Source organism: Panthera pardus, unplaced genomic scaffold (genome assembly GCF_024362965.1).
Source record: "Panthera pardus isolate Hobbes unplaced genomic scaffold, ASM2436296v1 HiC_scaffold_8, whole genome shotgun sequence".
NCBI classification, from domain to species: Eukaryota; Metazoa; Chordata; class Mammalia; order Carnivora; family Felidae; genus Panthera; species Panthera pardus.
Genome location: NW_026527013.1, coordinates 126,384,849 through 126,410,496, shown reverse-complemented (window position 1 = coordinate 126,410,496; position 25,648 = coordinate 126,384,849). Strand labels below are relative to the sequence as shown.

General features: G+C 39.0%; 1 protein-coding gene across 3 annotated transcripts in view; it reads left to right on the top strand.

The window, feature by feature from the left end:
• Nucleotides 1-716: 716 nt before the first annotated feature.
• The window catches only part of AOAH (acyloxyacyl hydrolase), a 167,747-nt gene continuing 142,815 nt past the window's right edge, over nucleotides 717-25,648 (top strand). The window contains exons 1-3 of one of the 3 annotated variants that reach the window (XM_019418121.2): nucleotides 717-1,109; nucleotides 1,398-1,589; nucleotides 25,486-25,581. In XM_019418121.2, coding sequence (XP_019273666.2) covers nucleotides 1,463-1,589; nucleotides 25,486-25,581 — 223 coding nt within the window. In that variant the 5' untranslated portion in view covers nucleotides 717-1,109; nucleotides 1,398-1,462. The other 2 variants (XM_019418122.2, XM_019418120.2) reach the window with 2 other exon arrangements.

Sequence of the window (25,648 nt, the reverse complement as noted above, 5' to 3'; positions counted from 1 at the left end):
CCAGGACATAAGCAGCGGAACACTCTGGAGTGTGATATCTCTGCTGCAGATTCAGAGCTTTGATGAATTAGCATTTGTTAAACTAATGCCTACAAAGAATTCTTCAAAGCCTAAAAATTGGTATTTCCTACATCCTTGAAAGAATACAACTCTAAAATTCTGCCTGCTATTTAAAATGCTATTCCTTAAGTAAAAGCAGGAGGAGGAGGAGGAGAGGGAGGAGGAGGAGGAGGAGGAGGAGGAGGAGGAGGAGAAGGAGAAATGTCTACCAAGTCTGATAGCTTTCATAACATTTCATAAAGTTTATAATAAGCTTTCCTCAGAGCCTAAACAAGGAGAGTAAAAATTGCAGGATCTCCCAGGCATATCTAGATTGTGGTACTTTGACCCAATCCCCTTATCTCGTCTGAGCATGGCATGTGACTTCGCTGTATCCTGTTTTAGAACAAAGCATTCAGATGATATGTCTTTTCTCTATCTATGATCTGGTTCAGTTTTTTTCCTCCAGAAAAACTGCATTCAGTTCTCATCTTCAAAACAGAAAATCAGTCTCTGGAAAACGAACAAATCATGTGAGGTGGGAAATATAAACACGTTGTGGAATTCTGGAGAAAAGAGATGCATCATATACAGCTGAGTAACTACAAGTGGGTTAATTACAGCACATCTTTTTTTTCACGTTAGGTTTAAAATCCAGCCATGCTGACAGTCCATTCTTGTCTGCATTGCTTATTCCCTGCACACCAAACAGAAGGCCTTGGCAAAACTTGACCCTGGAAGGAATAGTCCAACTCCTCCAGAGGAAAACAGCTACTTGACCAGAATATTCTTTAGCAACAAAATAAGGAGCTCGATCTTACCACACAAAATTGTTTAGAGCAAAATGAAATAACTTGTGAATACAGCAAATTATCATTTCCACAGGCTGTGGACACGGCTGACCAAATTGCTAGAGTTGTGTGTCTGTGGGTCTTTTTTTCTTCAGTTTTAGTTTTGCTTTGTTTGGCAAGAATGAAAGAGGAAGGCCTCCTAACCACCCCACAGGATGATTCCGGCAAGACTCGAGGTTCCTGAGGCTTACGACTGACTTCAGCCAGCAATATAAAAGGGTATGTGGCTGCAGCTGCTGCCATTTGGGTTTTTCCTTTGGCTTCAGTTTTAACTCAGAAAACCTGCTCACCAGGGACTCCCTGCAGCTCTTTCCGGGGCCCAGGCCGCTGGCTCTCTCTCGGGGCTTCTGCAAAAGGAAGGAGTGGGTCTGTGAGTGTTTGTATGTTTTTCTATTCCCTTCACACTTATGAAAAGTCTGTATGTGAGAGTGCGGGACGTGTGTGTGTGTGTATCAGAGAGGGAAGAGTGGAGAAGGGAAGCCAGACTGACAGATTCTGTGGCCTCAGCTTCAGAGTCCCTCAGGGGGCAGCCTCTGCAGCCCGGCTGGTCTCTCGTGGTGCACAGCTCCAAGATGAAGTCCCCCTGGAATATCCTTTTGGTGACTCCTCTGTTCTTACTCCTGCCGCTTCGCACCTCGGCGTCTCCAGCCTCTGATGACTCCCCAAGCACCAGAAACCCCAATGGCCACACCTGTCTAGGTACGTAAGTGTTTTGCATATTTTTTATGTGGGCATAACAATGGGGTCAAATACTTTGCTTGCATAGTAAATCACCTATTTAGTGACATCAATAGCTCTGAATTCCAAGTAAGGTGACAATAACCTCCCCAACATAGAAAACCTTGAGCCTGAGAGTGAGCACATATGTGTGCACAGAAGGACGCTATCCAGTGGCTAGTTTGAATTAGTTGTGTAAGTCTTCCACCTCGCTGGTGATTGTAGTTTTTTTTTTTCTCTTGGAGGGACAACCCTTAGAAAAGCCTGAAATTCTTACCCCTTTCAGGACAGTAGGCAGCGTTGCACAGTAGAAAGAAGGTGGTCTTTGACATCAGACAGCATGACTTCTGCCATATTCCTGGTTCCTCCCCTGAGACTCAGTGGTAGGAGACATAGTTCCCTCCTTTTCATGGGAAGGTTAAGGAATTTGTGGCCATCCTCATTAGCCATGGGTGTTCGTTTGGATGCCCATACAAATACTCCACGGCCCCCAGAGCTCAGGGAGTCTATTGCTACTTGGGTTTGATGACGGGTTAGCACCCACTTCCACAATTCTCAATTTCTGGCTAACTGCCTGGAGTTGTTGGCCACTCCACATGGTTAAGAAGAAAGGTGAGTGCAAGATGTGTCCATCATGTGATCAACATTTACTGGGCAATGACTGTCCTGAGCCAGGGGCTGCAGGCTGTCCCAGCTGGGGTCTCACTGTTTGAGTTGGTTCCTTGGAGAAACAGGCTCAGAAATTTGCACACAGGGGTGTTTATTGAGGTGTGCTTTTGAGGAAAACACCATGAGGAGGGAGTAAAGCAGCAGGAATAGGCAGAAGGAAAATATGGGCTATGTAACAGCCACACACACACACACACACACACACGCACGCCAATCCCACTCTGGAGCTAAAATGGCCCTTCAAAGTGGCCTGCAGTGGGTCCAGACACTGGAACTGCCAACAGTGAACAGTCACTGGATATGAACTGACCCCAGGGGGCAGCTCCTTTCAGTGGAGGCAATACCTGCAGAGGCACTAGCTGGGAGCCATTAGCACCGACGGTCCCAGCAACGGGGGGAGGGAGTGTCTCCTGAAAGGGGACATGAGGATATGAGGGTGCTCGGGTTTGCAGGGCTGAATGTGGGGTTAGCTCATTCGCAGCTGGTGGTAGGAGGAAGAGCGTCAGGTAAGAGGAAGAGAGGCAGGAGAATACAAGGAGTTTCTGGTTGGGCTTCCACTACTTTCTGAAAAAAAGCAGGACTATTTGACTTCACACTCACTGGCACAAAGTCACTTCCCAAACATTCCTATGTGTCCCCTCTCCACATGGTCACTGAATGGCCACCACATGCCAGACCTTGTGCTCTGGGCTAGAGATACAAAGATGAATGAATAACAGTGTTTAACAATTTTTAAGTTTGTTTATGTATTTTGAAAGAGAGAGAGAAAGAGAGAGCAAGTGGGGGAGGGGCAGAGAGAAAGGGAGAGAGAGAATCCCAAGCAGGCTCCACACTGTGAGCACAGAGCCCAATGTGGGGCTCCAACTCACAAACAGCGAAATCATGACCTGAGCCAAAACCAAGAATCAGTCGCTTAACTGACTGAGCCACCCAGGTGCCCCAAATGAGAATAATATTTAAAACGCCTCTGTCCTCAGCAAGTTCACTGTTCAGTTTAGGGGGGAAAACAATGAAACTCTGGGCTGTAAAGGTTACAGTTCTTTAAAATGAAGCACAAACTGAGAGCTTAGTGCTCACAATAATACTCCACCTGTCAAAGAACTCTGAACTGTAGCACCCATGGTACAGCCAGCAGAAAGCCAAGAAACACAGAGCAAACGCAAACCATTTCGAAGCAGGCAACTGGTGACTGCAAGAACCTCATCATAGTCATAACATCACTGAGCAAGGAGAAAATAGGAAGAAGGGTGGGGTGAAGTTTTAGAACTTTAGAAATATTTCTACCCAAGTATTGCCAGTCAAAGAAGGAAGCTTCAGGTATTCCCAAAGATTTCACTTGCATTTACCTTCCTGATGAGAGATGCTGGGCTGCAGAAGTCTTGAGCAAACTTGGTTAGGCAGTTGGATTTCTGATCATCCGATTGAGCAGTAAGGGATCATCTTTGTTAGCAGCTAGGGATCTCCTAATTACCATTCCAAAATAAAGTTTTACTTTGACTATAAAAGTATACACTTGCCTTGATTTATAAAAGCATAATAAAATAAAATACTTATAGTCACCTTCTTAACACATGGAAGTAGTTCTGCTTCCCAGTTTTTCCTGGAGCTCAACTGAATTAATTGTGTTCCATCCATTTTTATGAAGATGCGCATTTAGTGATCATATTTGTTTCTTACTCATGAAAGTTTTTTTGCTACTGGTCTGCAGCCATTCTTGCAGCATCCTGGCATTTCTCCCTGCTGCCCTGTGTCTTTTCTCTGAGTTGCATCTGGGCTCATTGGAGTGGTGCATAAAGAAAGTGAGGGTTTTTCAGTGACAAGAATTACATTCATTAAGTTAATAAATATAAGACTGCTAACATTTATTGAGCGTGTATGTGCAATTAACAGTCTTCCAAAAAGTTTATATGAAGTATCTCATTTAATCATTAAAATGACCTTATGGGATATATATTATCATTATTCCCACTTGGCAGGAGAAACAACTGTGAATTAGAGAAATAAACAACTTGGCCAAGTTTACGCAGCCAGTTAAAAGTTGGCCTTAGATTTCACTATCAGTGTGATTATGGTTTTTTGGTTTTTTTTTCAGTGATTAGGTAGGGGCAATATATTTCTTCCTCACATTTTTTTAAATACTATTTTATTTTATAGCTTTATTGAGATATAATTCATGTACTATAAAGTTTACCCTTTTAAAGTATAATGTTTATTTGTTATATTCATAAGTTGTATGTATATTGATCATCAATATTTAATCCAAACATTTTTATCATTCTAAAAAGAAACCCAATATTTATTACCAGTCACTCCCCATTTCCTCTCTTCAGCCCCTAGAAATCACTAATCTCTCTTATATCTCTATAAACACTTCTATAAATGGAATGATAACAATATATGGTTTTTTTGTATAGGTTTCTTTGACTTAGCATAATGTTTTAAGGTTTGTCCATGTTGTAGCATGTACCAACTTCATTTATTCTTAAGTTTGTTTGTTTGTTTTGTTTTTGTTTTTTTCTTAGTAATCTCTACACCCAACCCCGGGTTGACCCGGGGTCAACCCAACTCATGACCCTGAGATCCAGAGTTGTATGCTCTTCCAACTGAGCCAGCCAGGCACTCCCATTTCTTCTTAGGAATAAATAATATTTCATTGTATGGATATGCCCCACATTGTTTATCTACTCATTGTTGATGGACATATAGGTTGTTTCCAGTTCTTAGCTATAATGAATAATTCCGCTATGAACATGCATGTACAAATTTTTGTGTGCACATTTGTTTTCATTTCTCTTGGGTGGAATTTCTGGGTCATACAGTAACTCTGTAGTTAACATTTTAAGGAACTGCCAAACTGTTTTCTAGAGACACTACAGTATTTTACATCCCCACTATTAGTGCATATCATTTTCCCACAACCTCGCCAATACCTTGTTATTATTCATCTTTCTTATTATAGTCATCCTCGTAGATTTGGAGTGACACTTCATTGTAGTTTTGATTTGCATTTCCCAAAATAATAATGATGTTGAACATCTTTCCGTGTGCTTATTGAACATTTGCATATTTTCTTTGACAAAATGTCTACTCAAGTCATTTGCCCATTTTTTAATTGAGTTGTGTCTTCTTATTGTTGAATGATAAAAGTTTTTATATAATCTAGATATATATCCCTTATCAGATACAAGATTTGTAAATACTTTCTCCCATTCCATGGGGTTTTTTTTCCCCGCTTTATTGATTGTATCCTTGAAAGAGCAAAGTTTTAAATCTTGATGAAGTCCAATTTATCTATTTTTTTCTTTTGTCTTGGGCTTTCTTGTATCATATCTAAATCCCATATTTAAAAAAAAATTATTGAAACTATTGTCTCTTTCTTGTCATGTGCCCATCCCCTTACCTTGTTTGTCAGACACTGGGTCTCTAACTACCATTTTAGTGACCCAGAATATAACTGCTGGGGTTGTAAGTAACAGGAATCAACTTGAGCTAGGCTGAGAAAAAAAAAAAAAAAAAAGAGAAAGCTTTCCTATGAGGATCCCAGGAATGAATTTTAGAACCAAAAGGCAGAAAAATACAATTAGGCCTAAAAAATGAGCCAGGAGCCAAAAAATGATGGCTGTCAGTGTCCTAAGGAGTACTTTTCTGGCCTCTCAGTACCTCCATCTCTGACCCTATATAGACTAGCTTGTTTTACTGCTCTAGGCCCTTTGGCCAATTATGGGCTCCCACAGTCCAGAGTTTGCCTGCAGTTGTCCAGTCCACACCAAGATGGACTCTCCTTCTGGTTGTTAATCCAGCTTCCTGGCAGAAAGAAACTGGGCTAAGTCTTTAGACCACTGAATAGGGGCAAGTGGGAGTGAGGAGAGCTCGCTGTACACATGTGGCTGTCAGAGCCACGGGTGAGAAGACAGCTCTCCAAGAAGTGAGGATTGCTGGGACTGGAGAGATACTCTAAAGGAAACCATCACAGAAGTTACTGAGTGATTGCACCAACATCTCTGTCATAAGCAAACACCTTCAGCTTCAGTCCCACGAGAAGACTTTGCAGGAAGGACGAAACAATACACCTGGAGGGCACCTTCTTAAATATATTCCAAAATCAGAACTAAGCTGTGCAAAGCCCCAGTGGCCCCCTTCCAAATTTACCACAATTTGTTTGCATGGAACCATACATCCCATTTGATCACTAAGCAAATGCTGATTCAACTGTGCTTGAGCAAGCAGTGCCTCTTTCTGCCACTTTCCAAATGTTATGGAATCAATAATAAGCCATGTTCATTTTTACAAAACATCATTTTCTTTCCATGGGTGATTTAGGGGCAAAGTAATATTTATGTTTCTAAGTCATTGACATTTTAAATTAATTCATTGAGTTTTTTGTTTGTTTTTTAAGCACTTATAAAAGGTTAAAAAAAACACCTACCTCCCCCCACCCTTCATCTATGTTTGGTTAAATATATAAAATACCTTCAGAGTCAGTTAAAACCCCATCTCCCCATCCCCCACATCTCACATAGAGTGACTTAATAGCTTACATGATAAAGAGAAAGGGGTGCCAGTGTGAATGGTAAGATGACAGTGTCACCGACAAAAATAGGAAAGATTTAGATAGAGCCAGCAGAGAAGTTTGAAAATTTATGATCACAATTTTATATACAGAAATTTCATTTTCTCTTTCTCTGTAACTGAACACTTGTTCGTAAGCTGCTGTTGCTGCTGATAGCACAAAACACTTCATCTTACCGCTTTGTGTTTAAATTTGGTCTCCTCTGGGTACCTCAGGGCTCTCTTCTTTCCTTGCTAGGGCTGGTCTCAATTCTGAAGGAGGGCTTATGTACCATTCTGACATTTACAGCTCTTGGCCTCTGAGGGCAGGCCTCTGTCCCCATGGTCATGGCTGGTGTAGATCATGGGCTCCTTTCAGCAAGGGAATATCCACTGTTGCTCTCAGAGCATCTGCTCATCTCCATCCCCCCACCATCCCCCAGGTCACCCGCTGGGGCCTTCAGATTGTGTTGGTCTAGCCTGTCACCTACTGGTTCCCAGCTATAGCTGTAGCCCCCTGCACTTTGCCCCCCACTTTTCACACCTTCTCCCCTCCTTAATTCCCATACTTTTATTTCTACATTATCATAGAATTTAACCCCAACCTTGGCACAAATGTTAGGTTTCTGATCATCTACACTTTCACTATACCCACATTTGCCTGTTATTTTCCTGGACTGTTCTGGGGGGTCACATCTCTGAAAAGAAAGGCCAATAAAGACACTATAGAGAGAGATCTACCACTTTGGGGAAAGGTCACAAAGTGAGCAAAACCTAAAGAACTCAAGTTAACAGTATGCTTTTCTTCAGGCAGAATGTGAATAAATTTTAGTGGGGAGGGAGGGTGTGAAACTAGAACATAGATTAATTGTACTATGGGAAAGAGGAAAAAAAAAGAATGTTGCAAAGCATCAAGCTGAGTAAAATCCCCATAAGGCTATGATGTATCCATCTCTCTATTTATACAGCTATTTTATATAGCTCTGACATATGTGAGTGAACTGCACACGCCAGTCAAAAGACAAGATGATCAGACTAGATAAATAAGGCAAGATCCAACTATATTCTGTCTGCTGGAGACGCTTTAGATTCAATAACACAAAAAGGTTGAATGGAAGATACTTGGAATTAATATATTAGTATCAGACAAAATTGGCTTTAAGATATGAAATCATCCTAAGACAAAGAGGTATTTTTAATAATGATACAGAGCTCAATATATCAAGAAGAAGTAATAATTGTAAATGTACATATACTTAATAATAGAGCCAAAAAAACCCCAAGAGATAAAAATTTAATTAAAAAATTAGAAAAAAATACAATTCAACAATACAGTTGAAAATGTCAATGCTCCTTTCTCTGTAATTGGTAGAACAAAGGACAAAAAGTACGTAAGGATGTGGAAGACTGAGCAATTCTGACTTGACCCAACTAACATCTATAGAACACCCCATTCAGCTACAGCAAAATATACATTGTTTTTTAACTACACATGGCCCATTATCCAGTATAGACCATATACTAGGCAAAAAAACAGGTATCAATCCATTTTTAAAGATGGGAAATCATACAAATATTTTTCTAATTAAATTAGAAATCAACAATAGGAACAAATCTGGAAAAAAATCAAATGTGTATAAGACAACACGCTTCTGTAAAAAAATAATAAGACAGGAAATCACAGGAAAATTAAAAAAATAGTTTGGCTTAAATGAAAAACCACAATATATCAAATTTTATGGAATGTAGCTAAAGTAGTGTTTAGAGAAAAAATTATTTATTTTTCTTTTTTAGACAGAGTGTGCACAAGGTGGGGCAGAGGAGTAGAGAGACAGAATCTTAAGCAGGCACCATGCCCAGCACAGAGCCTGACTTGGAGTCAGTCTCACGACTCTGAAATCGTGACCTGAGCCAAAATCAAGAGTCAGATGCTTAACTGACTAAGCCACCCAGCCACCTCCCAAATTCATAATTCTATACCCTTATTCTACAGAAAAATTCAACATCAGCAAAAATCCTTAACAAAATATTAACAAACTGAATCCAGCAACATATAAAATGATTTATACACCATGACCAAGTGGGGTTTATCCTAAGAATACATGGTCGTTTTAACATCTAAAAATCAATTAATGGCATATCCCATTAATTAATAGAATAGAGGCTATAACTACATTATCATCCCTATAGAAATAGAAAAATTATTTGGCAAATCTATCACCCATCCACATCAAAAATTCTCAACAAATTATGAAATAAAAAGGAACTTTCTTAACCTGATAAGGGGCATCTGTGAGAACCCTATTGCTAGCTTCATACTCATTGATGAAAGACTTAAATACTTTCCTCTTAAGATCAGGAACACAGGAAGGGTGTCTACTTTCACCACTGCTGGTCAACATTTTTTGGAAAATTCTCTTCAGTTTAATAAAGAAATAAAAATAGTAGAAGCATGCAAGTTGGAAAGAAATAAGTAAAACTATCTTTAGAAGTAAAACTGTCTTTATTTTCAGACAACAGAATCCTAAATATAGAAAATCCTGAGATATTAACAATAAAATGACTGTAATGAATAGGAAAGCTTAACAAGGTTGCAGGATTCAAGATTAATATAAAAGTCAGTTACATTTGTTTATATTACCAACACATTTTCAAGAATTGAAATGAAGAAAACAATTCCATCTACAATATAATAAAAAAATACCTAGGAATAAATTTAGAAAAAGAAATGTGATTACATTGAAAACTACAAACCATTGCTGAGAGAAATTAAAGAATGCTTTATTGGAATGGACAGATGTCTCATGCTAATGGATTGGAAAACTCAATAGTGTTAAAATAGCATTACTCCCCAAATTGTATCTATAAACACAATTTCAATCAAAATCCTAACATCCTTTTTTGGTAAAAATTGGCAAGCTGGTCCTAAAATTCATATGAAAACACAAACTATAATCGTCAAAAATTTTGAAAAACACTGTTGGAGAACTGACACTATCTGATTTCCTATTTCAGATCACTTGTCATTAGTAATTCAACATAAATTCTGGGTCTCAGGTAAGAGCAAAAACTATGAAACTTCTATAAGAAAATCTTTGTGACTTTGGATTCAAAGATTCTTAATATGACATCAAAAGAACCATACAAAAATTTAAAAAAATTCTAAATCGCACCTTATTAAATTTAAACATTTTTGCTCTCCCAGAAACATCATTGGAAACTGAAAAGAATATTGTGAGAAAATATGCACAAACTATGTAGATTTCAATATAGCAATGACTATTTTAATTGATGTTATTGATAATGTTCACTTTAAAAATCCCATATTTTAATATGTTCATTGTGACACTTAGAAGCATTTGTATTTCAAAGTTCAACTGATCTGGATTAAAATCACCAGTCAGCCAGTTGGTAGAAGAATCGCTGCTTATCTAAAAGGCCTTGGGTATGTTGCCTAACTTCTTTGCGCCTCCTAGTTTTCATCTGTAAAATGGGAAGTACCAATCTCATGAGGGTGTTGTGAAGATTAAATGAGATATAGCTTGTAAAAACACGCAGCTGAGAGCTGAAACAATGAAAGTATCTTAGAAAATGGCATTTCACATTTTCCTAGAACTTGGTAAGGTAGAAGGCAACTATTAAAAAGTTTATTCAATGAGAAATTATCTGATAAAATACTATGTATTGGTTTTTTCTAATTATAAAAGAATGTGTGGCTTTCATAGAGATTTTAGGAAACAGCAAAGAATATTTTTGAAGAATAAAATCAACTGTAATCCCCAAACCCAGATGATCACTATTGATATTTTGCTATATTTCCTTTCAAAAAGGTCTGGGTATGTGTTTATGGAGTTTGGGACCTCGTCTTATTATTTTGTTTGATTTCTAAATCTGGATGGCTAAGTAGACAATCTAAAATCAACACTTTTTTTTTCAAGAAAACATTTGTAAAAACTTTGGTGGGCGCCTGGGTGGCCCAGTGGGATGTTAACCATCCCACTCTTGGTCTTGACTCAGGTCATGACTTGCGGGTTTGTGGGATTGAGCCCCACTGCAGGCTCTGTGCTGACAGTTTGGAGCCTGCTTGGGATTCTCTCTTTCCCTCTCTCTCTCTCTCTCTCTCTCTCTCTCTGCCCCTCCCCTGCTTACACTCACTCTCTCTCTCAAAATAAATAAATAAACTTTGTTTAAAAATAAAAGAACTTTGGTAGTAATAAGTCTTTGCTAGCAAGTGGAAATTTTTCAATTTTTTTCATCTTTTATATCTATCTTATCTACCTACCTACCTACCTACGTATCTATCTAATCTATCTACCTATCAATCCATCCATCCATCATCAGTCTATCCTTTTCTATTCATCCATCCACCCACCCACTCAGCCATTCATCCATTTGTTTTTCTATCCATCCATCCTCTATCTCTAAGTACGTATCTTAAAATTCAAAAATAAAAGTGAAAGGAAACATGAAGTCATATATTTTTGGAAAGATAATCTGATTAGTTACTTTAATGATAAGGTCTGACTTTGCCATTTAGGTTTATACAGAGGACATTTCTCATAACCTGATGAACTAAATCTGTAGCTCCAAATTTGACAAAAATATACATGAAGTATGCATTTAGATAAAAGGTTTTACTTAAAATATTATATACGCAAAAGTGTATTGAAAAGAATAGTATTTCAACTTCCCAGTTCTTTCTGAGTGTATTAAGTTCTAACAAGTTCTCTCGAGGTGAATTATAATAGATATAATTAAAAGAAGAGTCTTAGTAAAACATATATATACATATATATGTATATGTACACACACACACACACATATATATATATATATATATATATATATATATATATATATATATATATCCCAGAAATTGAGAAAATAGAAGATTTCATTGATTTGGTAACAAATGTTTTTGCAAGTCAGGTGGTTTCTAGTTCTTTGCTTTCAACACGATTGAAGGGGCACTTAATGGAATTTTCAGGTGATAGATCATTTGAAATAATTGCCAATGATAGATCACTTTAAGACTTTTGACATTTAACTTAGAAGGAGTTAAAGAATAAAGTGACATTTCTCTACCAAAAGTCCTTCTATTTCATTTACTTAAGTGAACATGTTTTCTCAGCACTTGCCTCTTTAAAAATGAAAAATAAGAACAGACATGATGTTGAACTTTGCCTGTTTACATGAATAAGTAATATTCTTCATCAGACATAAGTACTAATTGAAAAGGGCAATCATCTCTTTAAGAAGTGCAATTCCAATAAAATTTTAATTTTATTATTTAGGAATTGTTAAATTGACAATAATACATATTGCTGAGAAAAGTTAATTTTACTAATAATGAAAACTATCCAGAAGAATTTTTTAAAACTTAGAGTTATATTCACAGGAAATTAAAATTTCCATTTAAATTTTATTCATATTTTTAGTGCTAAGAAGTATAACAGTGCCATCAATAAAATACATTCAACCATAAAAATATATTACATTGGGATACAATTCTATACTGGAAGAAAAATTCAAGGAGGTAGACTTTTTATTGAAATATGATTTCAAGGAGAGGGATTATCAACATAAATTTCTCATTGTGAAAAAAGTGCTTGAGGTTATATTTTTTAAGTGGATGAGAGTAGGTATGAATCACTACAGTATTTAGATTCCTTTGGATACATAGAGATTAATGTATGATTTCTACCATTAATATTTATAGTCTGCCTAGAATTACATACTCTTTGCATCTTTTTAAATTGATATCCATTAATATTACATTAACATCCATTAAAATGTGGAAAGGGTACATAGTTTCTCAAATTTCCTTTAGGGGGTACAAGGTAAAATGTTTGAAACCATTGGTTTACACTGTAGACTCTACAGAGTTTGGACCCCATGCTCTATGGTCTGCCCTTCAAGGCTCTTCACAATGGGATCCCTTTCTACCTCTCTCACTTTGTCTTTCCCATGGACCCTGAGCTCTAGCCTTGGCCAACCCTTCTCTTTCTCACAACCAAGTCTTTAAAAAAGAGATTCCTCTCTTTTTGAAGGCCTTTCTTACCTTTTTCTGTCAAATAAGGTCCTTCCATTCTTTTAACACTCAACTCCTGCAGGAAACTATCACTGGCTACCAAGGCAGAGTTAGTTTCTTTTTTAATCAATAATTTATTTATTTTTTATTTGCATCCAAGTTAGTTAGCATATGATGCAACAATGATTTCAGTAGATTCCTTAATACCCCTTCCCCATTTAGCCCATCCCCCCTCTATATTTAAGAGTCTCTTATGTTTTATCCCCCTCCTCGTTTTTATATTATTTTTGCTTCCCTTCCCTTATGTTCATCTGTTTTGTTTCTTAAAGTCCTCATATGAGTGAAGTTATATGATATTTGTCTTTCTCCGACTAATTTCGCTTAGCATAATACTTTCTAGTTCCATCCACGTAGTTGCAAATGGCAAGATTTCATTCTTTTTGATTACTGAGTAATACTTCATTGTGTGTATATATACATATAATATATAATTTTTGGAGACATGTCTATTCATGTCTTTTGTCCATTTCTTCACTGGATTTTTTGTTTTTTGGGTGTCGAGTTTGATAAGTTCTCTATAGATTTTGGATACTAACCCTTTATCTGATATGTCATTTGCAAATATCCTCTCCCATTCCGTTGATTGACTTTTACTTAGCTGATTGTTTCCTTTGCTGTGCGGAAGCTTTTTATTTTGATGAGGTCCCAATAGTTCATTTTTGCTTTTATTTCCCTAGCCTCTAGAGATGTGTTGAGTAAGAAGTTGCTGCGGCCAAGATGAAAGAGGTTTTTGCCTGCTTTCTCCCCGAGGATTCTGATGGCTTCCTATCTTATGTTTAGGTCTTGCATCCATTTTGAGTTTATTTTTGTGTATGGTGTAAGAAAGGGTTCTGGGTTCATTTTCTGCATGTTACTGTCCAGTTTTTCCAGCACCATTTGCTTAAGAGACTGTCTTTATTCCACTGGATATTCTTTCCTGCTTTGTCAAAGATTAGTTGGCCATATGTTTGTGTGTCCATTTCTGGGTTTTCTATTCTGTTCCACTGATCTGAGTGTCTGTTTTTGTGTCAGTACCATACTGTCTTGATGATTAAAGCTTTGTAATACAGCTTGAAGTCTGGGATTGTGATGCCTCCTGCTTTTGTTGTCTTTTTCAAGATTGCTTTGGCTATTCGGGGTCTTTTCTGGTTCCATACAAATTTTAGGATTGTTTGTTCTAGCTCTGTGAAGAATGCTAGTGTTATTTTGATAGAGATTGCATTGAATATGTAGATTGCTTTGGGTAGTATTGGCATTTTAACAATATTTGTTCTTCCTATCCAGGAGCATGGAATATTTTTCCATTTTTTGTGTCTTCTTCAATTTCTTTCATCAGCTTTCTATAGTTTTCAGTGTATAGATTTTTCACCTCTTTGGTTAGATTTATTCCTAGGTATTTTATGATTTTTGGTGCAATTGTAAATGGGATCCATTCCTTGATCTCTCTCTCTGTTGCTTCAATATCGGTGTATAGGAATGCAACCATTTCTGTGCATTGGTTTTATATCCTGCAACTTTGCTAAATTCATGGATTAGTTCTAGTAGTTTTTTGGTGGAATCTTTTGGGTTTTCTGTATAGAGTATCATATCATCTGTGAAAAGTAAAAGTTTGACCTCCTCCTGGCTGATTTGGATGCCTTTTATTTCTTTGTGTTGTCTGATTGCAGAGGCTAAGCCTTCTAATGCTATGTTGTATAACAGTGGCGAGAGTGAATATCCTTATTTTATTCCTGACCTTAGGGGGAAGCTCTTAGTTTTTCCCCATTGAGGATGATATTAGCATTGGGTCTTTCATATATGGCTTTTATGCTCTTGAGGCATGATCCTTCTATCCCTACTTTTTGAGGGTTTTTATTAAGAAAGGATGCTGTATTTTGCCAAATGCTTTCTCTGCATCTATTAAGAGGATCATATGGCTCTTGTCCTTTCTTTTATTGATGTGATAAATCACATTAATTGTTTTGCGGATATTGAGCCAGCCCTGCATCACAGGTATAAATCCCACTTGGTCGTGGTGAATAATTTTTTTAATGTATTGTTGGATTTTTGCATCCATGTTCATCAGGGAAATTGGTCTATAGTCCTCCTTTTGCTTGGGGACTTTGGTTTTGGAATCGAGGTAATGCTGGCATCATAGAAAACGTTTGAAAGTTTTCCTTCCATTTCTATTTTTGGAACAGCTTCAAGAGAATAAGTGTTAACTCTTCTTTAATTGTTTGGTAGAATTCCTCTGGAAATCCATCTGGCCCTGGACTCTTGTTTTTTGGGAGATTTTTGATTACTAATTCGATTTCCTTACTGGTTATGGGTCTGTTCAAATTTTCTATTTCTTCCTGTTTCAGTTTTGATAGTGTATATGTTTCTAGGAATTTGTCCATTTCTTCCAGATTGCCCATTTTATTGGTGTATAATTGCTCATAATATTCTCTAATTATTGCTTGTATTTCTGCTGTGTTGGTTGTGATCTCTCCTCTTTCATTCTTGATTTTATTTACTTGGGTTCTTTCCTTTTCTTTTTGATCAAACTGGCTAGGGGTTTATCAATTTTGTTAATTCTTTCAAAGAACCAGTTTCTAGTTTAATTGATCTGTTCTCCTGTTGTTGTTTTTTGTTTTTTGTTTTTATTTTGTTTTGTTTTGGTTTTGGTTTTGATAGCATTGATTTCTGCTCTAATCTTTATTATTTCCTGTCTTCTGCTGGTTTTGGGGTTTTATTTGCTGTTCTTTTTCCAGCTCTTTAAGGTGTAAGGTTAGGTTGTGTATCTGAGACTTTTCTTCCTTCTTTAGGAAGGCCTTGATTGCTATATACTTCCCTCCTATGACCGCCTTTGCTGTGTGCCAGAGGTTTTGGACTGTGGTGTTATCATTTTCATTGGCTTCTAGGTACTTTTTATTTCCTCTTTAACTTCTTGGATAGCCCATTCGTTCTTCAGTAGGATGTTCTTTAGTCTCCAGGTATTTGTTACCTTCCCCAATTTTTTCTTGTGGTTGATTTCGAGTTTCATAGCATTGTGGTCTGAAAATACGTATGGTATGATCTCGATCTTTTTATACTTGTTCAGGGCTTATTTATGTCCCAGTATGTGATCTATTCCAGAGAAAGTTCCATGTGCACTGGAGAAGAATGTATATTCTGCTGCTTTAGGATGAAATGTTCTGAATACATCTGTTAAGTCCATCTGGTCCAGTGTGTCATTCAAAACCATTGTTTCCTTGTTGATTTTCTGTTCAGATGATGTGTCCATTGTTGTAAGTGGGGTGTTGAAGTCCCCTACTATTATGGTATTATTATCAATAAGTTTCTTTATGTTTGTGATTAATTTATATATTTGGGTGCCGCCACATTTAGAGCATAAATATTTACAACTGTTAGATCTTCTTGGTGGATAGACCCCTTAATTATGATATAATACCCTTCTTCATCTCTTGTTACAGTCTTTATTTTAAAGTCTAGATTGTCTAATATAAAAAAATACAGCTAATCTGGCTCTCTTTTGGCGACCATTGACATGATAGATGGTTCTCCACCCCCTTGCTTTCATATGTCTTTATGTCTAAAGTGGGTCCCTTGTAAACAGCATATAGATGGATCTTGTTTTCTTTTTCATTCTGTTACCCTATGTCTTTTGATTGGAGTATTTAGTTCATTGACATTTAGAGTGAGTTCTGAAATGTATGAATTTATAGCCATTATGTTTCTTGTAGAGTTGGGAGTTTCTGGTGGTATTCTCTGGTCCTTTCTAGTCTTGTTGCTTTTGATCTTTTATTCCCCCATCTTTTCTCCCCTCAGAGAGTCCCCCTTAAAATTTCTTTCAGGGATGGTTTAGTGGTCATGAACTCCTTTAATTTTTGTTTGGGAAACTTTTAATCTCTCCTTCTATTTTGAATGACAGCCTGCTGGATAAAGAATTCTTGGCTGCATATTTTTCCAATTCAGCACCCTGAATATATCCTGCCACTCTTTTCTGGCCTGCCAAGTTTCTGTGGATAGGTCTACTGCAAACCTGATGTGTCTTCCCTTGTAGGTTAAGGACTTTTTTTCCCTTGCTGCTTTCATGATTCTCTCCTTGCCTGAGTATTTTGTGAATTTGACTATGATATGCCTTGTCGATGGTCAGTTTTTGCTGAGTCTAATGGGAGTCCTCTGTGCTTCCTGAATTTTGACATCTCTGTCTTTCCCCAGGTTAGGAAAGTTTTCCACTATGATTTGCTCACATAACACTTCTACCCCTTTTTCTCTCTCTTCCTGTTATGGGACCCCTGTGATTCTGATATTGTTCCTTTTTAATGAGTCACTCATTTCTCTAATTCTTAAATCGTCATCTTTTGCCTTAGTCTCCCTCTTTTTTTCTGCTTCATTGTTCTCCATAAGTTTGTCCTCTATATCGCTGCTTGCCTCAACCATCCTTGCCGCCATGGCATCCATTTGAAATTGCAGCTCAGTTATAGCATATTTTATTTCATCCTGACTAGCCTTTATCTCTGCAGAAAGGGATTCTAATCTGTTTTCAACCCCAGCTGGTATTCTTATTATCATGATTCTAAATTCTGGTTCAGACATCTTGCTTGTATCTGTGTTGATTAAGTCACTGGCTGTCATTTCTTCCTGTTTTTTCTTTTGGAGTGAATTCCTTCATTTCATCATTTTGAAGGAAGAAAAGGAATTAATAAGGTAAAAAAATTAAAATTAAAAATTAAAAACAACACAAAAAATATCAAATAAAGGTTGCTGGATCCTAGGTGTGTTTTGGTCTGGTTGTTGGAAGGAGCTTGATAGATTAGAGAAAAAACAAAAAGATAAGAAAAAAAAAGTTTGAAAGTTTGAAAAAAATGAATACAATGAAATAAAGTGAAATGATGTAAGTAAAATATAACTTGAAAAATTTACCAAAAAAGTAAAAAATATAGTAGAAAAAATTAAAACTATTTTTAATAAAAATGGAAAATAAAAATATTTTCTCTTTCTGTATTCAAGAATAAGAAAAGAAAAAAGTTTGAATAGATGGACCAGCAAACATACTGTAATACTATTGAAATTACATCAGTTTCTCCTAGAAGTCAAAGTATGAAGCACTTTATAGACTGTAAACTAAGCAGGTGCAGAGACTTGTGGTGTTCCTGAAGAGTGACGTTGGCCCAGTTGGGCGGGGCATAGTGTAAGGGCTCTGCTCTCCACTAGGTGGGGCTGCTTAGCTTACTGGAGTGGATTGTTGTGGCAGGCGTAGTTGTGTATGCGCATGCGTGGGGGGGTGAAAATGGCATCACCCAGCTAACCAGTGTCTAGTATCAGAACTCTGTGCTCTCCCTGACCAGCAATCGTGCACCTGTCCTTTGTCTCCAGCTTCTGTCTACTCCCCACTTTTACACTGTCTGTGACCAAGCTGTCATGTTGCCAGGTGGCACCTCCCTCCTGAGTTTTATCTCAGATGCGGCTGTGTTTCCCAACCCCTCACTTCTGAAGGACTGAAGCTTTGACCTGCTCAGACCTTCTAGGTGAGGGTCTCACCAAGCAATGGCCAAGTGCCGGCCCCACCCAGGGACATTCTCGGGACTGTGCTGCCACTGATGTCCAGAGACTGTGGCCCCAGCCTGCCCCAGACTGCCAGCCTGCCCCAGAAAAAGTTCACGTGATTGTGTAGCAGCAGCATTTCAGGGGTTATGGAAAATCATGACACACATCTGGCACCAGGCTTCACCCTTAATGACCTTGTTCCAGCACCAGCAAATGTGTTTGTTCTCCAGGGTCCACTGAGACCCCCTCGGACCTTGCTCTCTGTTCCTGGGGATTTGCCCTTCCCAACAGAGCACCACCAGGTATCGAGCTGTGGAGTTTCAGATTTTGTACTCCCCCTGTTTATAGAGTCTTAATGGAATTTAAACCCTCTCCTTTCTCCTTTCCCCTTTTTTTGTTCAGTCCCTTGCATACTCTTTCTTTTCTCTCCAGCTGCTTTCCTACTCTACCCCCTGCCCCCACCCCTGTTTCTGTCCTCTCTCTGCACAAAAAACAGCTCCCTGCCCTTAGTGGCTTCTCTCTCCCCCAGTTCACCTCCCCACACCTCATACCTGCTGAGTTCTCTGGTTTAGGTTGTGCAGATTGTTGTGTTAATCCTCAAGTCAGTTTTGTACATGTTCAGGATAGTCTAGTGTTGATCTGGCTGTATTTCAAGGATGAGAGACACACAAAAAACCTTCCATGCTGTTCTGCAATCTTGGACCCTCCCAGAGTTAGTTTCTTCTTCCTCTCTGCTTCCAAAACACTAACAGGTCCCTCTACCATAGCACTCACAGGTTGCCATAACTAGACTGTTTTTCTCATCATCAGGCTTTCCTCCTGGTCTGTGATTTCTTTTATTCATGTTTGTATCCTCAAACTTCTGAGCATATAGTAGGTGCTAATAAACATGTGTTGAATTAAAAACAGAATGGAATGGTTCCTGTCTTTACTCTCATCTCTTTATTATTAGCTTTTTATATATTTCTAAATTAGTCAAGCCAACCATCCTGGATCTCTCAACACAGTCTGCTTATTTCCTCTCACCAATACTCCTCACCCTTGAATACCCCCAGCCTCTGTTCTCACTAGGAAATTGCCCAATACAGTGCCTCTCTCATTGTCAGTGTTCTTGGGAAATTTGGCAGTTTGGAACTCACTGCACATTTTCTCATAAAGACAATGTTCTAGGTGATGGTGGGGTTAAGCCACAGACCCTAATCTGCCCAAATGTAGTGAAAATACTACCTACAGGCAATAAAAGCAAATTCAGCTATAGAAAAGTAAAAACACTGTTGGTACAGCAATATGTTTTTCAAAGATAAGTTTCTGAGTTTTTATTTTAAAAAGAATCACAGAGAATATGTCTTGGCCGAATGGTCTCAGCAGCTGGAGTAGAAACTGACAGTAGATATTTGTTAAATGCCTACTCTGCTAGATAGCATATGCATTTGTGGGTTGTATCACTTAATTCCCACAATGCTTTTGCCAGGTATGGCAGACAACCTGTGGTGAGTTACAAACTACTCCACACTTATACAGCAATCATTTATTAGCTCATAATTCTATGGGCTGGCAATTTTGGGCTGGACACAGTTGGGTGATCCTCCCACTGGAGATCCCCTGGGCTCACTCTTGCTGCTGCACTCACTTGGTAGATGGCAGAATGACAGCGGCTGGATGATTTAGAATGGCCTCATTCACAAATGTTGGCAGGCTGTTGGTTGGGGCACCTTGATTTTCCTTTGTGTGGCCTCTCCAGCAGGCTGGTTCAAGCTCACAGGTATAACGTTCTAAGAGGGCAAAAATGGAAGCTGCAAGGCCTCTTGAGGCCTGAGTTCAGATCTGACATGCTGTCATTTCCTCCATGGTCTATTGATAAGACAAGTTACAAGGCCAGATTCAGAAGACTGGAATAGATGGCCATGTTTAATAGTGAGCATTATTATTCCATTTGGTAGGTGACAAAATCTGGGTCCAGAGAGGTTAATCATCCTGCCGGATACCTCAGCTCATAAGTCAGAGAAGCAGGCCCAGGTCTGTCTGACCCCCAAATTCTTCTACTCTCTACTATAACATAGTTTTTCCCTTCATTCCTTCCTTCCACTCTCTTTTCTTCTTACCAACCTCTCCCTATCCATGTCCGGACTCATGAGACGAGGAAAAGAAAAGGGTGAAGGTGTAATATTCATATCTGGGTTGTGTACTAGTTAGTAACTACTATCGTAGGGAAACAAAACTGGTAGGAAGGTAATTTTAAGTGACTATTTTCATACCTTATTTCCTTTTCTTTTCACCAACATGAGAAAGGCCTAGGAGAGTGTAAACATGTAAAGCCATATCTTCTGCTCCCACACAAGCAGGGAAATATGAGGAAAACAGAGTTTAGCTGCTTGAGGAGCGCTATTGTGGTGGGAGGTGGGACATACAAAGTCACCTGGGTGCATAGGGACTCAGGAACCCAAACCCAGGTGTGGTATGGTCCCAAAACCTGTGCTCGACCCTTCCCTGGGGCCCAAACCACAAATAAATGAATCATTTTTGATTCTCACTTGTCCTCATACTTCTTTCCTTCACATGCCAATTCATTAATAAATTGTATTGGGTTAACCTCCACAATAGATCCCACATCTGTCTATTTTTCTCTGTCCCCCCTGCCACTCGTTACTCTCCAATCCACCACCATCTCTCTCCGGTACCAAAATAGCCTTCTACTTCATCTCTCTGCTCCCACCTTTGCCCCCTAAGTACCTTCCTCCCTGTGACAGCCAACGTGATAATTTAAGACATAGATCAAATAGCAGCAGCTCTTTCCACAAAACCCAGCCATGGTTCCCCATTGCTCTCTGGAAAAATCCCTGGCTCTTTTGCAGTCTACAAAGCCCATGAAACTGACATCTTCCTTTCCCTGCACTTCATCTTTCACCATTGGGTTCTGGTGCCAGGTTTTCCTAGCTTTAGGCCATGAAGTGGCATCAGCTCCCCCCCACCTCTTACCAAGCTTGCCCCCAGCTCCTTATGATCCTTTCCATTATATTAGCCATTTTTTGTGTGCGTTCTCCAGATAAGCCCTCTTTATTGGCTCTAGCTAAGAAGGTTTATACCACCCCATCTTCATTACCCTCTGCTATTTCACCCTGTTCCTTTTCTTCATGGCTCTTAAAAATTATTTATAATTATGTGTTTGTTTGTTTACCATCACTTTTCTCCATTACAGCATAATCTCTAAGAGGGCAGGAACCGTATCAGTTTTTTTTCAGCACCTACTCACAGCCCAGCACAGTGCCTCCATCTAGAAGGAACTCAGTACATACTGTGTTCCAGTCCCAGCTCTCCTGTTAACTAGCCACATCCTTGGCAAGATAGCTAACCTCTCTGAGCCTCTGTCTGCTGGTCTGTAAAATGAGAGCAATGATTCCTACATCTATGAGTTGTTGTGAAGTTTGAATGAGATGATAATGTATGCAAAACACTTTGAAAACTGCAGGGCACACTCTAGCCATGTGATGAATTATTTATGTGTCCACTTAGGGTCAAAAAGGAAGGATAGTCATGCTGACCCTGTCTCTGACAACTGCCTAGTGCTTTCTGGGCTTTTCGATGAAGTGTGGGCTTTACACAAATGGGAAATCTTGTAGCCGTCTCTCTGCAGTTGGCTGCATTTCCAGCCAGCATGGTTATGATTATAATTAGACTTGCAAGAGTCCTGTTTCATTTCAAAAGGATTCTGGGTATAGTCTGCAAACTACCAGAGGAATGTGTCCAGGAGCAGATCCTTGTGGCAGATGTTTTTATTGGGGCCCATTCACTTCTTTTCCTACAATATCAGGAGTGTCTGTTTCTATTACACTCATTATTTCAGAAGCCACGTGAGAAGAGATTTTCCATATGTGAGGTTTCGAATGGTGACCATTGAGCAAAGTGTACCGCTCTCACTCTCTATAGATGAACAGTAGCCTGGACAAACTCACTTTAGCAGAGCCAGGCCTTTTATCAGCAGCCAGAGAATGGTCTGTAATGCGAAGAATTACTCTGCCCATGTGTCTAAGGGAAAACATTCTTTAGCCTGTCAAGACAGTGGAACCTCTTATTAGAAACTATAGCCAAGTCAATTTCTCCACTCTTGCCAACTAAAGGATTCAGAACACACTGCGCCGCAGACCCTAAATTAACAATCCAGCTGGAAGGGGAGTTGAGGCCCCTGGATATGGGTGAGGATGTCTAAGGGAGCATGATTCAAATCAAAGCTGAGTCCAACCTGGGCGTTTACATATTTCAAACCCCATTACCCAGTTTTCTTCAGAGCCCTTTTGATCATAACTCTTCACTGGGCAGAGCAGAGGTGATGTCAAGGTCCATCCCATCAGAGACAGCTGACTTTTTTTTATTTTGGCTCCTTTTATCTAATGATTTCCAATTTTAGCAAGGAGTGCTAAGGAGCCACCAAAGTCATAAGAGTCCTTGATGGGATTCCTCTGAGTAAAAGAAAAACCCGTATCTATAAGTACAAAGAAGCAGGTTGAGGTTTCGAGTGGCACAATTCTCTTTGCATTGATCCTTGCAAGCCTTGGATTAAAACAAATGCATACCTCGTTTCAAGTCCATGCTGGGTGAAGCAGCTCATTGATGAGATGCCACACAAAGTGATTGTTATGCAAGATTTCAACCCCATGTCCACCGCCTTCTGTGATCCCCAGCTGCAAGTCGTGACTATTTGCTATCAGATCCACTGTCTGACTCAAGAGTTGGCACTGGTTGTTTCACACCAGAATGAGAAGTGCAGTCATGCCCTGCAACAAGATGGAATGAGAGTAAGCGACGTTGTTGGGGAGATGACTGAGTCTGAACACAACTTCAGGTGCACTCATTAACCTTTTCCTACGGAGACCCCCAGCAACTGACAACTGAAATGTCACTCTGCCGGTTCTCCAGTCAGCTTGCTTCAAGTCAGCACACATCTCTGTCCCCTGACTCCAAACCACACCCTGCATCAGGCATTCAAAGTTAGAGAGAGTAAGACCCTTCTCCCACCTTCAAGGAACTTCTGGTCCAAATCTAAACTCGTAAAAATGAAGTTCCAGTGGAGAGGTAACTTGTTCAAGTTACACTGTTTGTAACTCATCCAACCAGTATTTGAACCCAAGTTTATTTTTTAATTCAAAGCCTCTCCCTTTTCAACTATACCACACTGCATCCTCTTACCACACTGCAATCTCATTATTTATCATTGTCTTTCAATTGCAGTTATTAAAATTTATTTAGCTCCCGTTACTTAAGAGGTGATTGGCAGAGGCATAAATTAGGGGGTAAAAGTATTATAAATGTTGAAAATATTCGCATATGTTAAGTATATTTTGTATATTTAAAGTAAAAGTGAAATTGGTTTATCTCTGGGTGAGTTAAATGATGTTTATTTTATTTACAATATTCGGTATTTTTTGTTTTCTAAAATGAGATTGCATTGCATTATATTTTGAAATGTTATTTTTAAAATAAAACAAAATACACATGAAAATGCTTTTTAGATCATAAAGTGCTAATAAGTATCAGCTACTAAATTCATTGCATGTAATAGAACCCTCAATGCATGGATTACTTAAAAGCACATCTAATCAACCTTGATAGTTGGTGTTGATAAATGCGCAGGTGCTCTCAGAGCAGTGAGATTGTGGTTTTCAAGATCACGCTCAGATTAGGTGAGCCTAGCTTTGTCTGGCTTTATCTGAGGATACAGAGCAATCGAGGCCAAAATCCTCATCAGCTGTTGCAGTGTCTAGAAAGGGGAAAGTCTCTCGCTCATTGACAATCCTGCATTTTACAGAAGATTTTATTTCTTTCTGTCTAGAAATGCTCAATTGTACTATCACATCTGTTACCAGCCACCTTCCCTCAAGGAGTCCTGGTAGAAATCTGGCTTTAATGACACTGCATGTGAATTTGGGTTCCCAGCACCTTGAGCAGATGGTTAATGGCGAGTTTACTACTGGGCCAGGCACCCTGGAACTTCTTCATTTGGGATATAAGCCTTCTTTTTCCTCCTTGGAAACCAACCACTGCTAATAAATGCCACTCTTGTCTCTCTGAGGCCTAACAATTTCCTCTCACAGACTTACTGATCTTTGACCAACCAACCCTTTGTGTGTAGAAGAAAGAGTCCCCTCTCTTTGGAAAAAGGAAGTTTGGGCTTTCCCAGGCATTCAGGAGATCAAGGCTGGTGATAGAAACTTCTAAGGGATGTCAGCCTGGCATTTCTGGGCCTTCACATATATACACCAAGGTTGGTGAAGTAATATATTTCTAATTTAATCTGAGGTTCCTTTTAGACACTTAGTATATTGGCATATGCTTTCAAGCAGAGTGCTTTCTAGCTGGGAGGTGAAATGATACTTTACACTCGTGTTATGATTTCAAAGGCATGTTCAATTGCACTGTTATCTCACTGAATCATTACAGCCTCTTATAGGAAACTTATTACCTACTTTGCAGTGAGGAGACCAAGTCTTAGAAAGCCTGGATGGTGAGTCCAAGATTCAAGAGCAGGACTCAATTCCAGGTCTTCTGACTCTAAAGGCTGAGCAGTTTCCACCACTTTTCTAAAATTAAAAACCTGACCCTAAGTCACAGCTGAGAATGTATGGGGTGGGGATGATCCTAATCCCAATGAAACCAGCTGCTGCAGAAAGGAAGAAAAGGGGGGAGGAAAGAAACCAGTGTCTATTGAGCTTCTGCTCTGTGCTGACTTGTTTATTTCCACACTGTCTCCTTTAAATGCCATGTCTGTCTTCTATGCGATTGAAAAGCAATGAACATAAAGATTCAGTTACCTCCACAAAGTCCTATAGCTTACAAGTGGCAAAACTGAACTGACAACCAGTCTTTCTGACCCTCAAACATACAATCTTCTTAGCACACTTTACATTTCACTACAACTCATGGTGCCTTTATGCACACAGCAGATGTTAAAAGGCTTGGCAAACAAAAGTTCTGTGTTTTGGAAAGGTTGGTGTTCCCAAGGACACACGCGCATCCCTTCCTTTCCCCTGGCCCTCCAGCACAGTTTTCTACATGACACTGCTGACATGTTCTTCTGTCTCCTTGCAGCCTGTGTGGCGGTGGTATCTGTGATTGAACAGCTTGCTCAAGTTCACAACTCCACGGTGGAGACCTCAATGGAGAGACTGTGCAGCTACCTTCCTGGTAAATACAGAAAGGGTCATGTGGCTGTGGGTCTGATTTGTTTTCTGACTTTTGAGTCATCATGAGC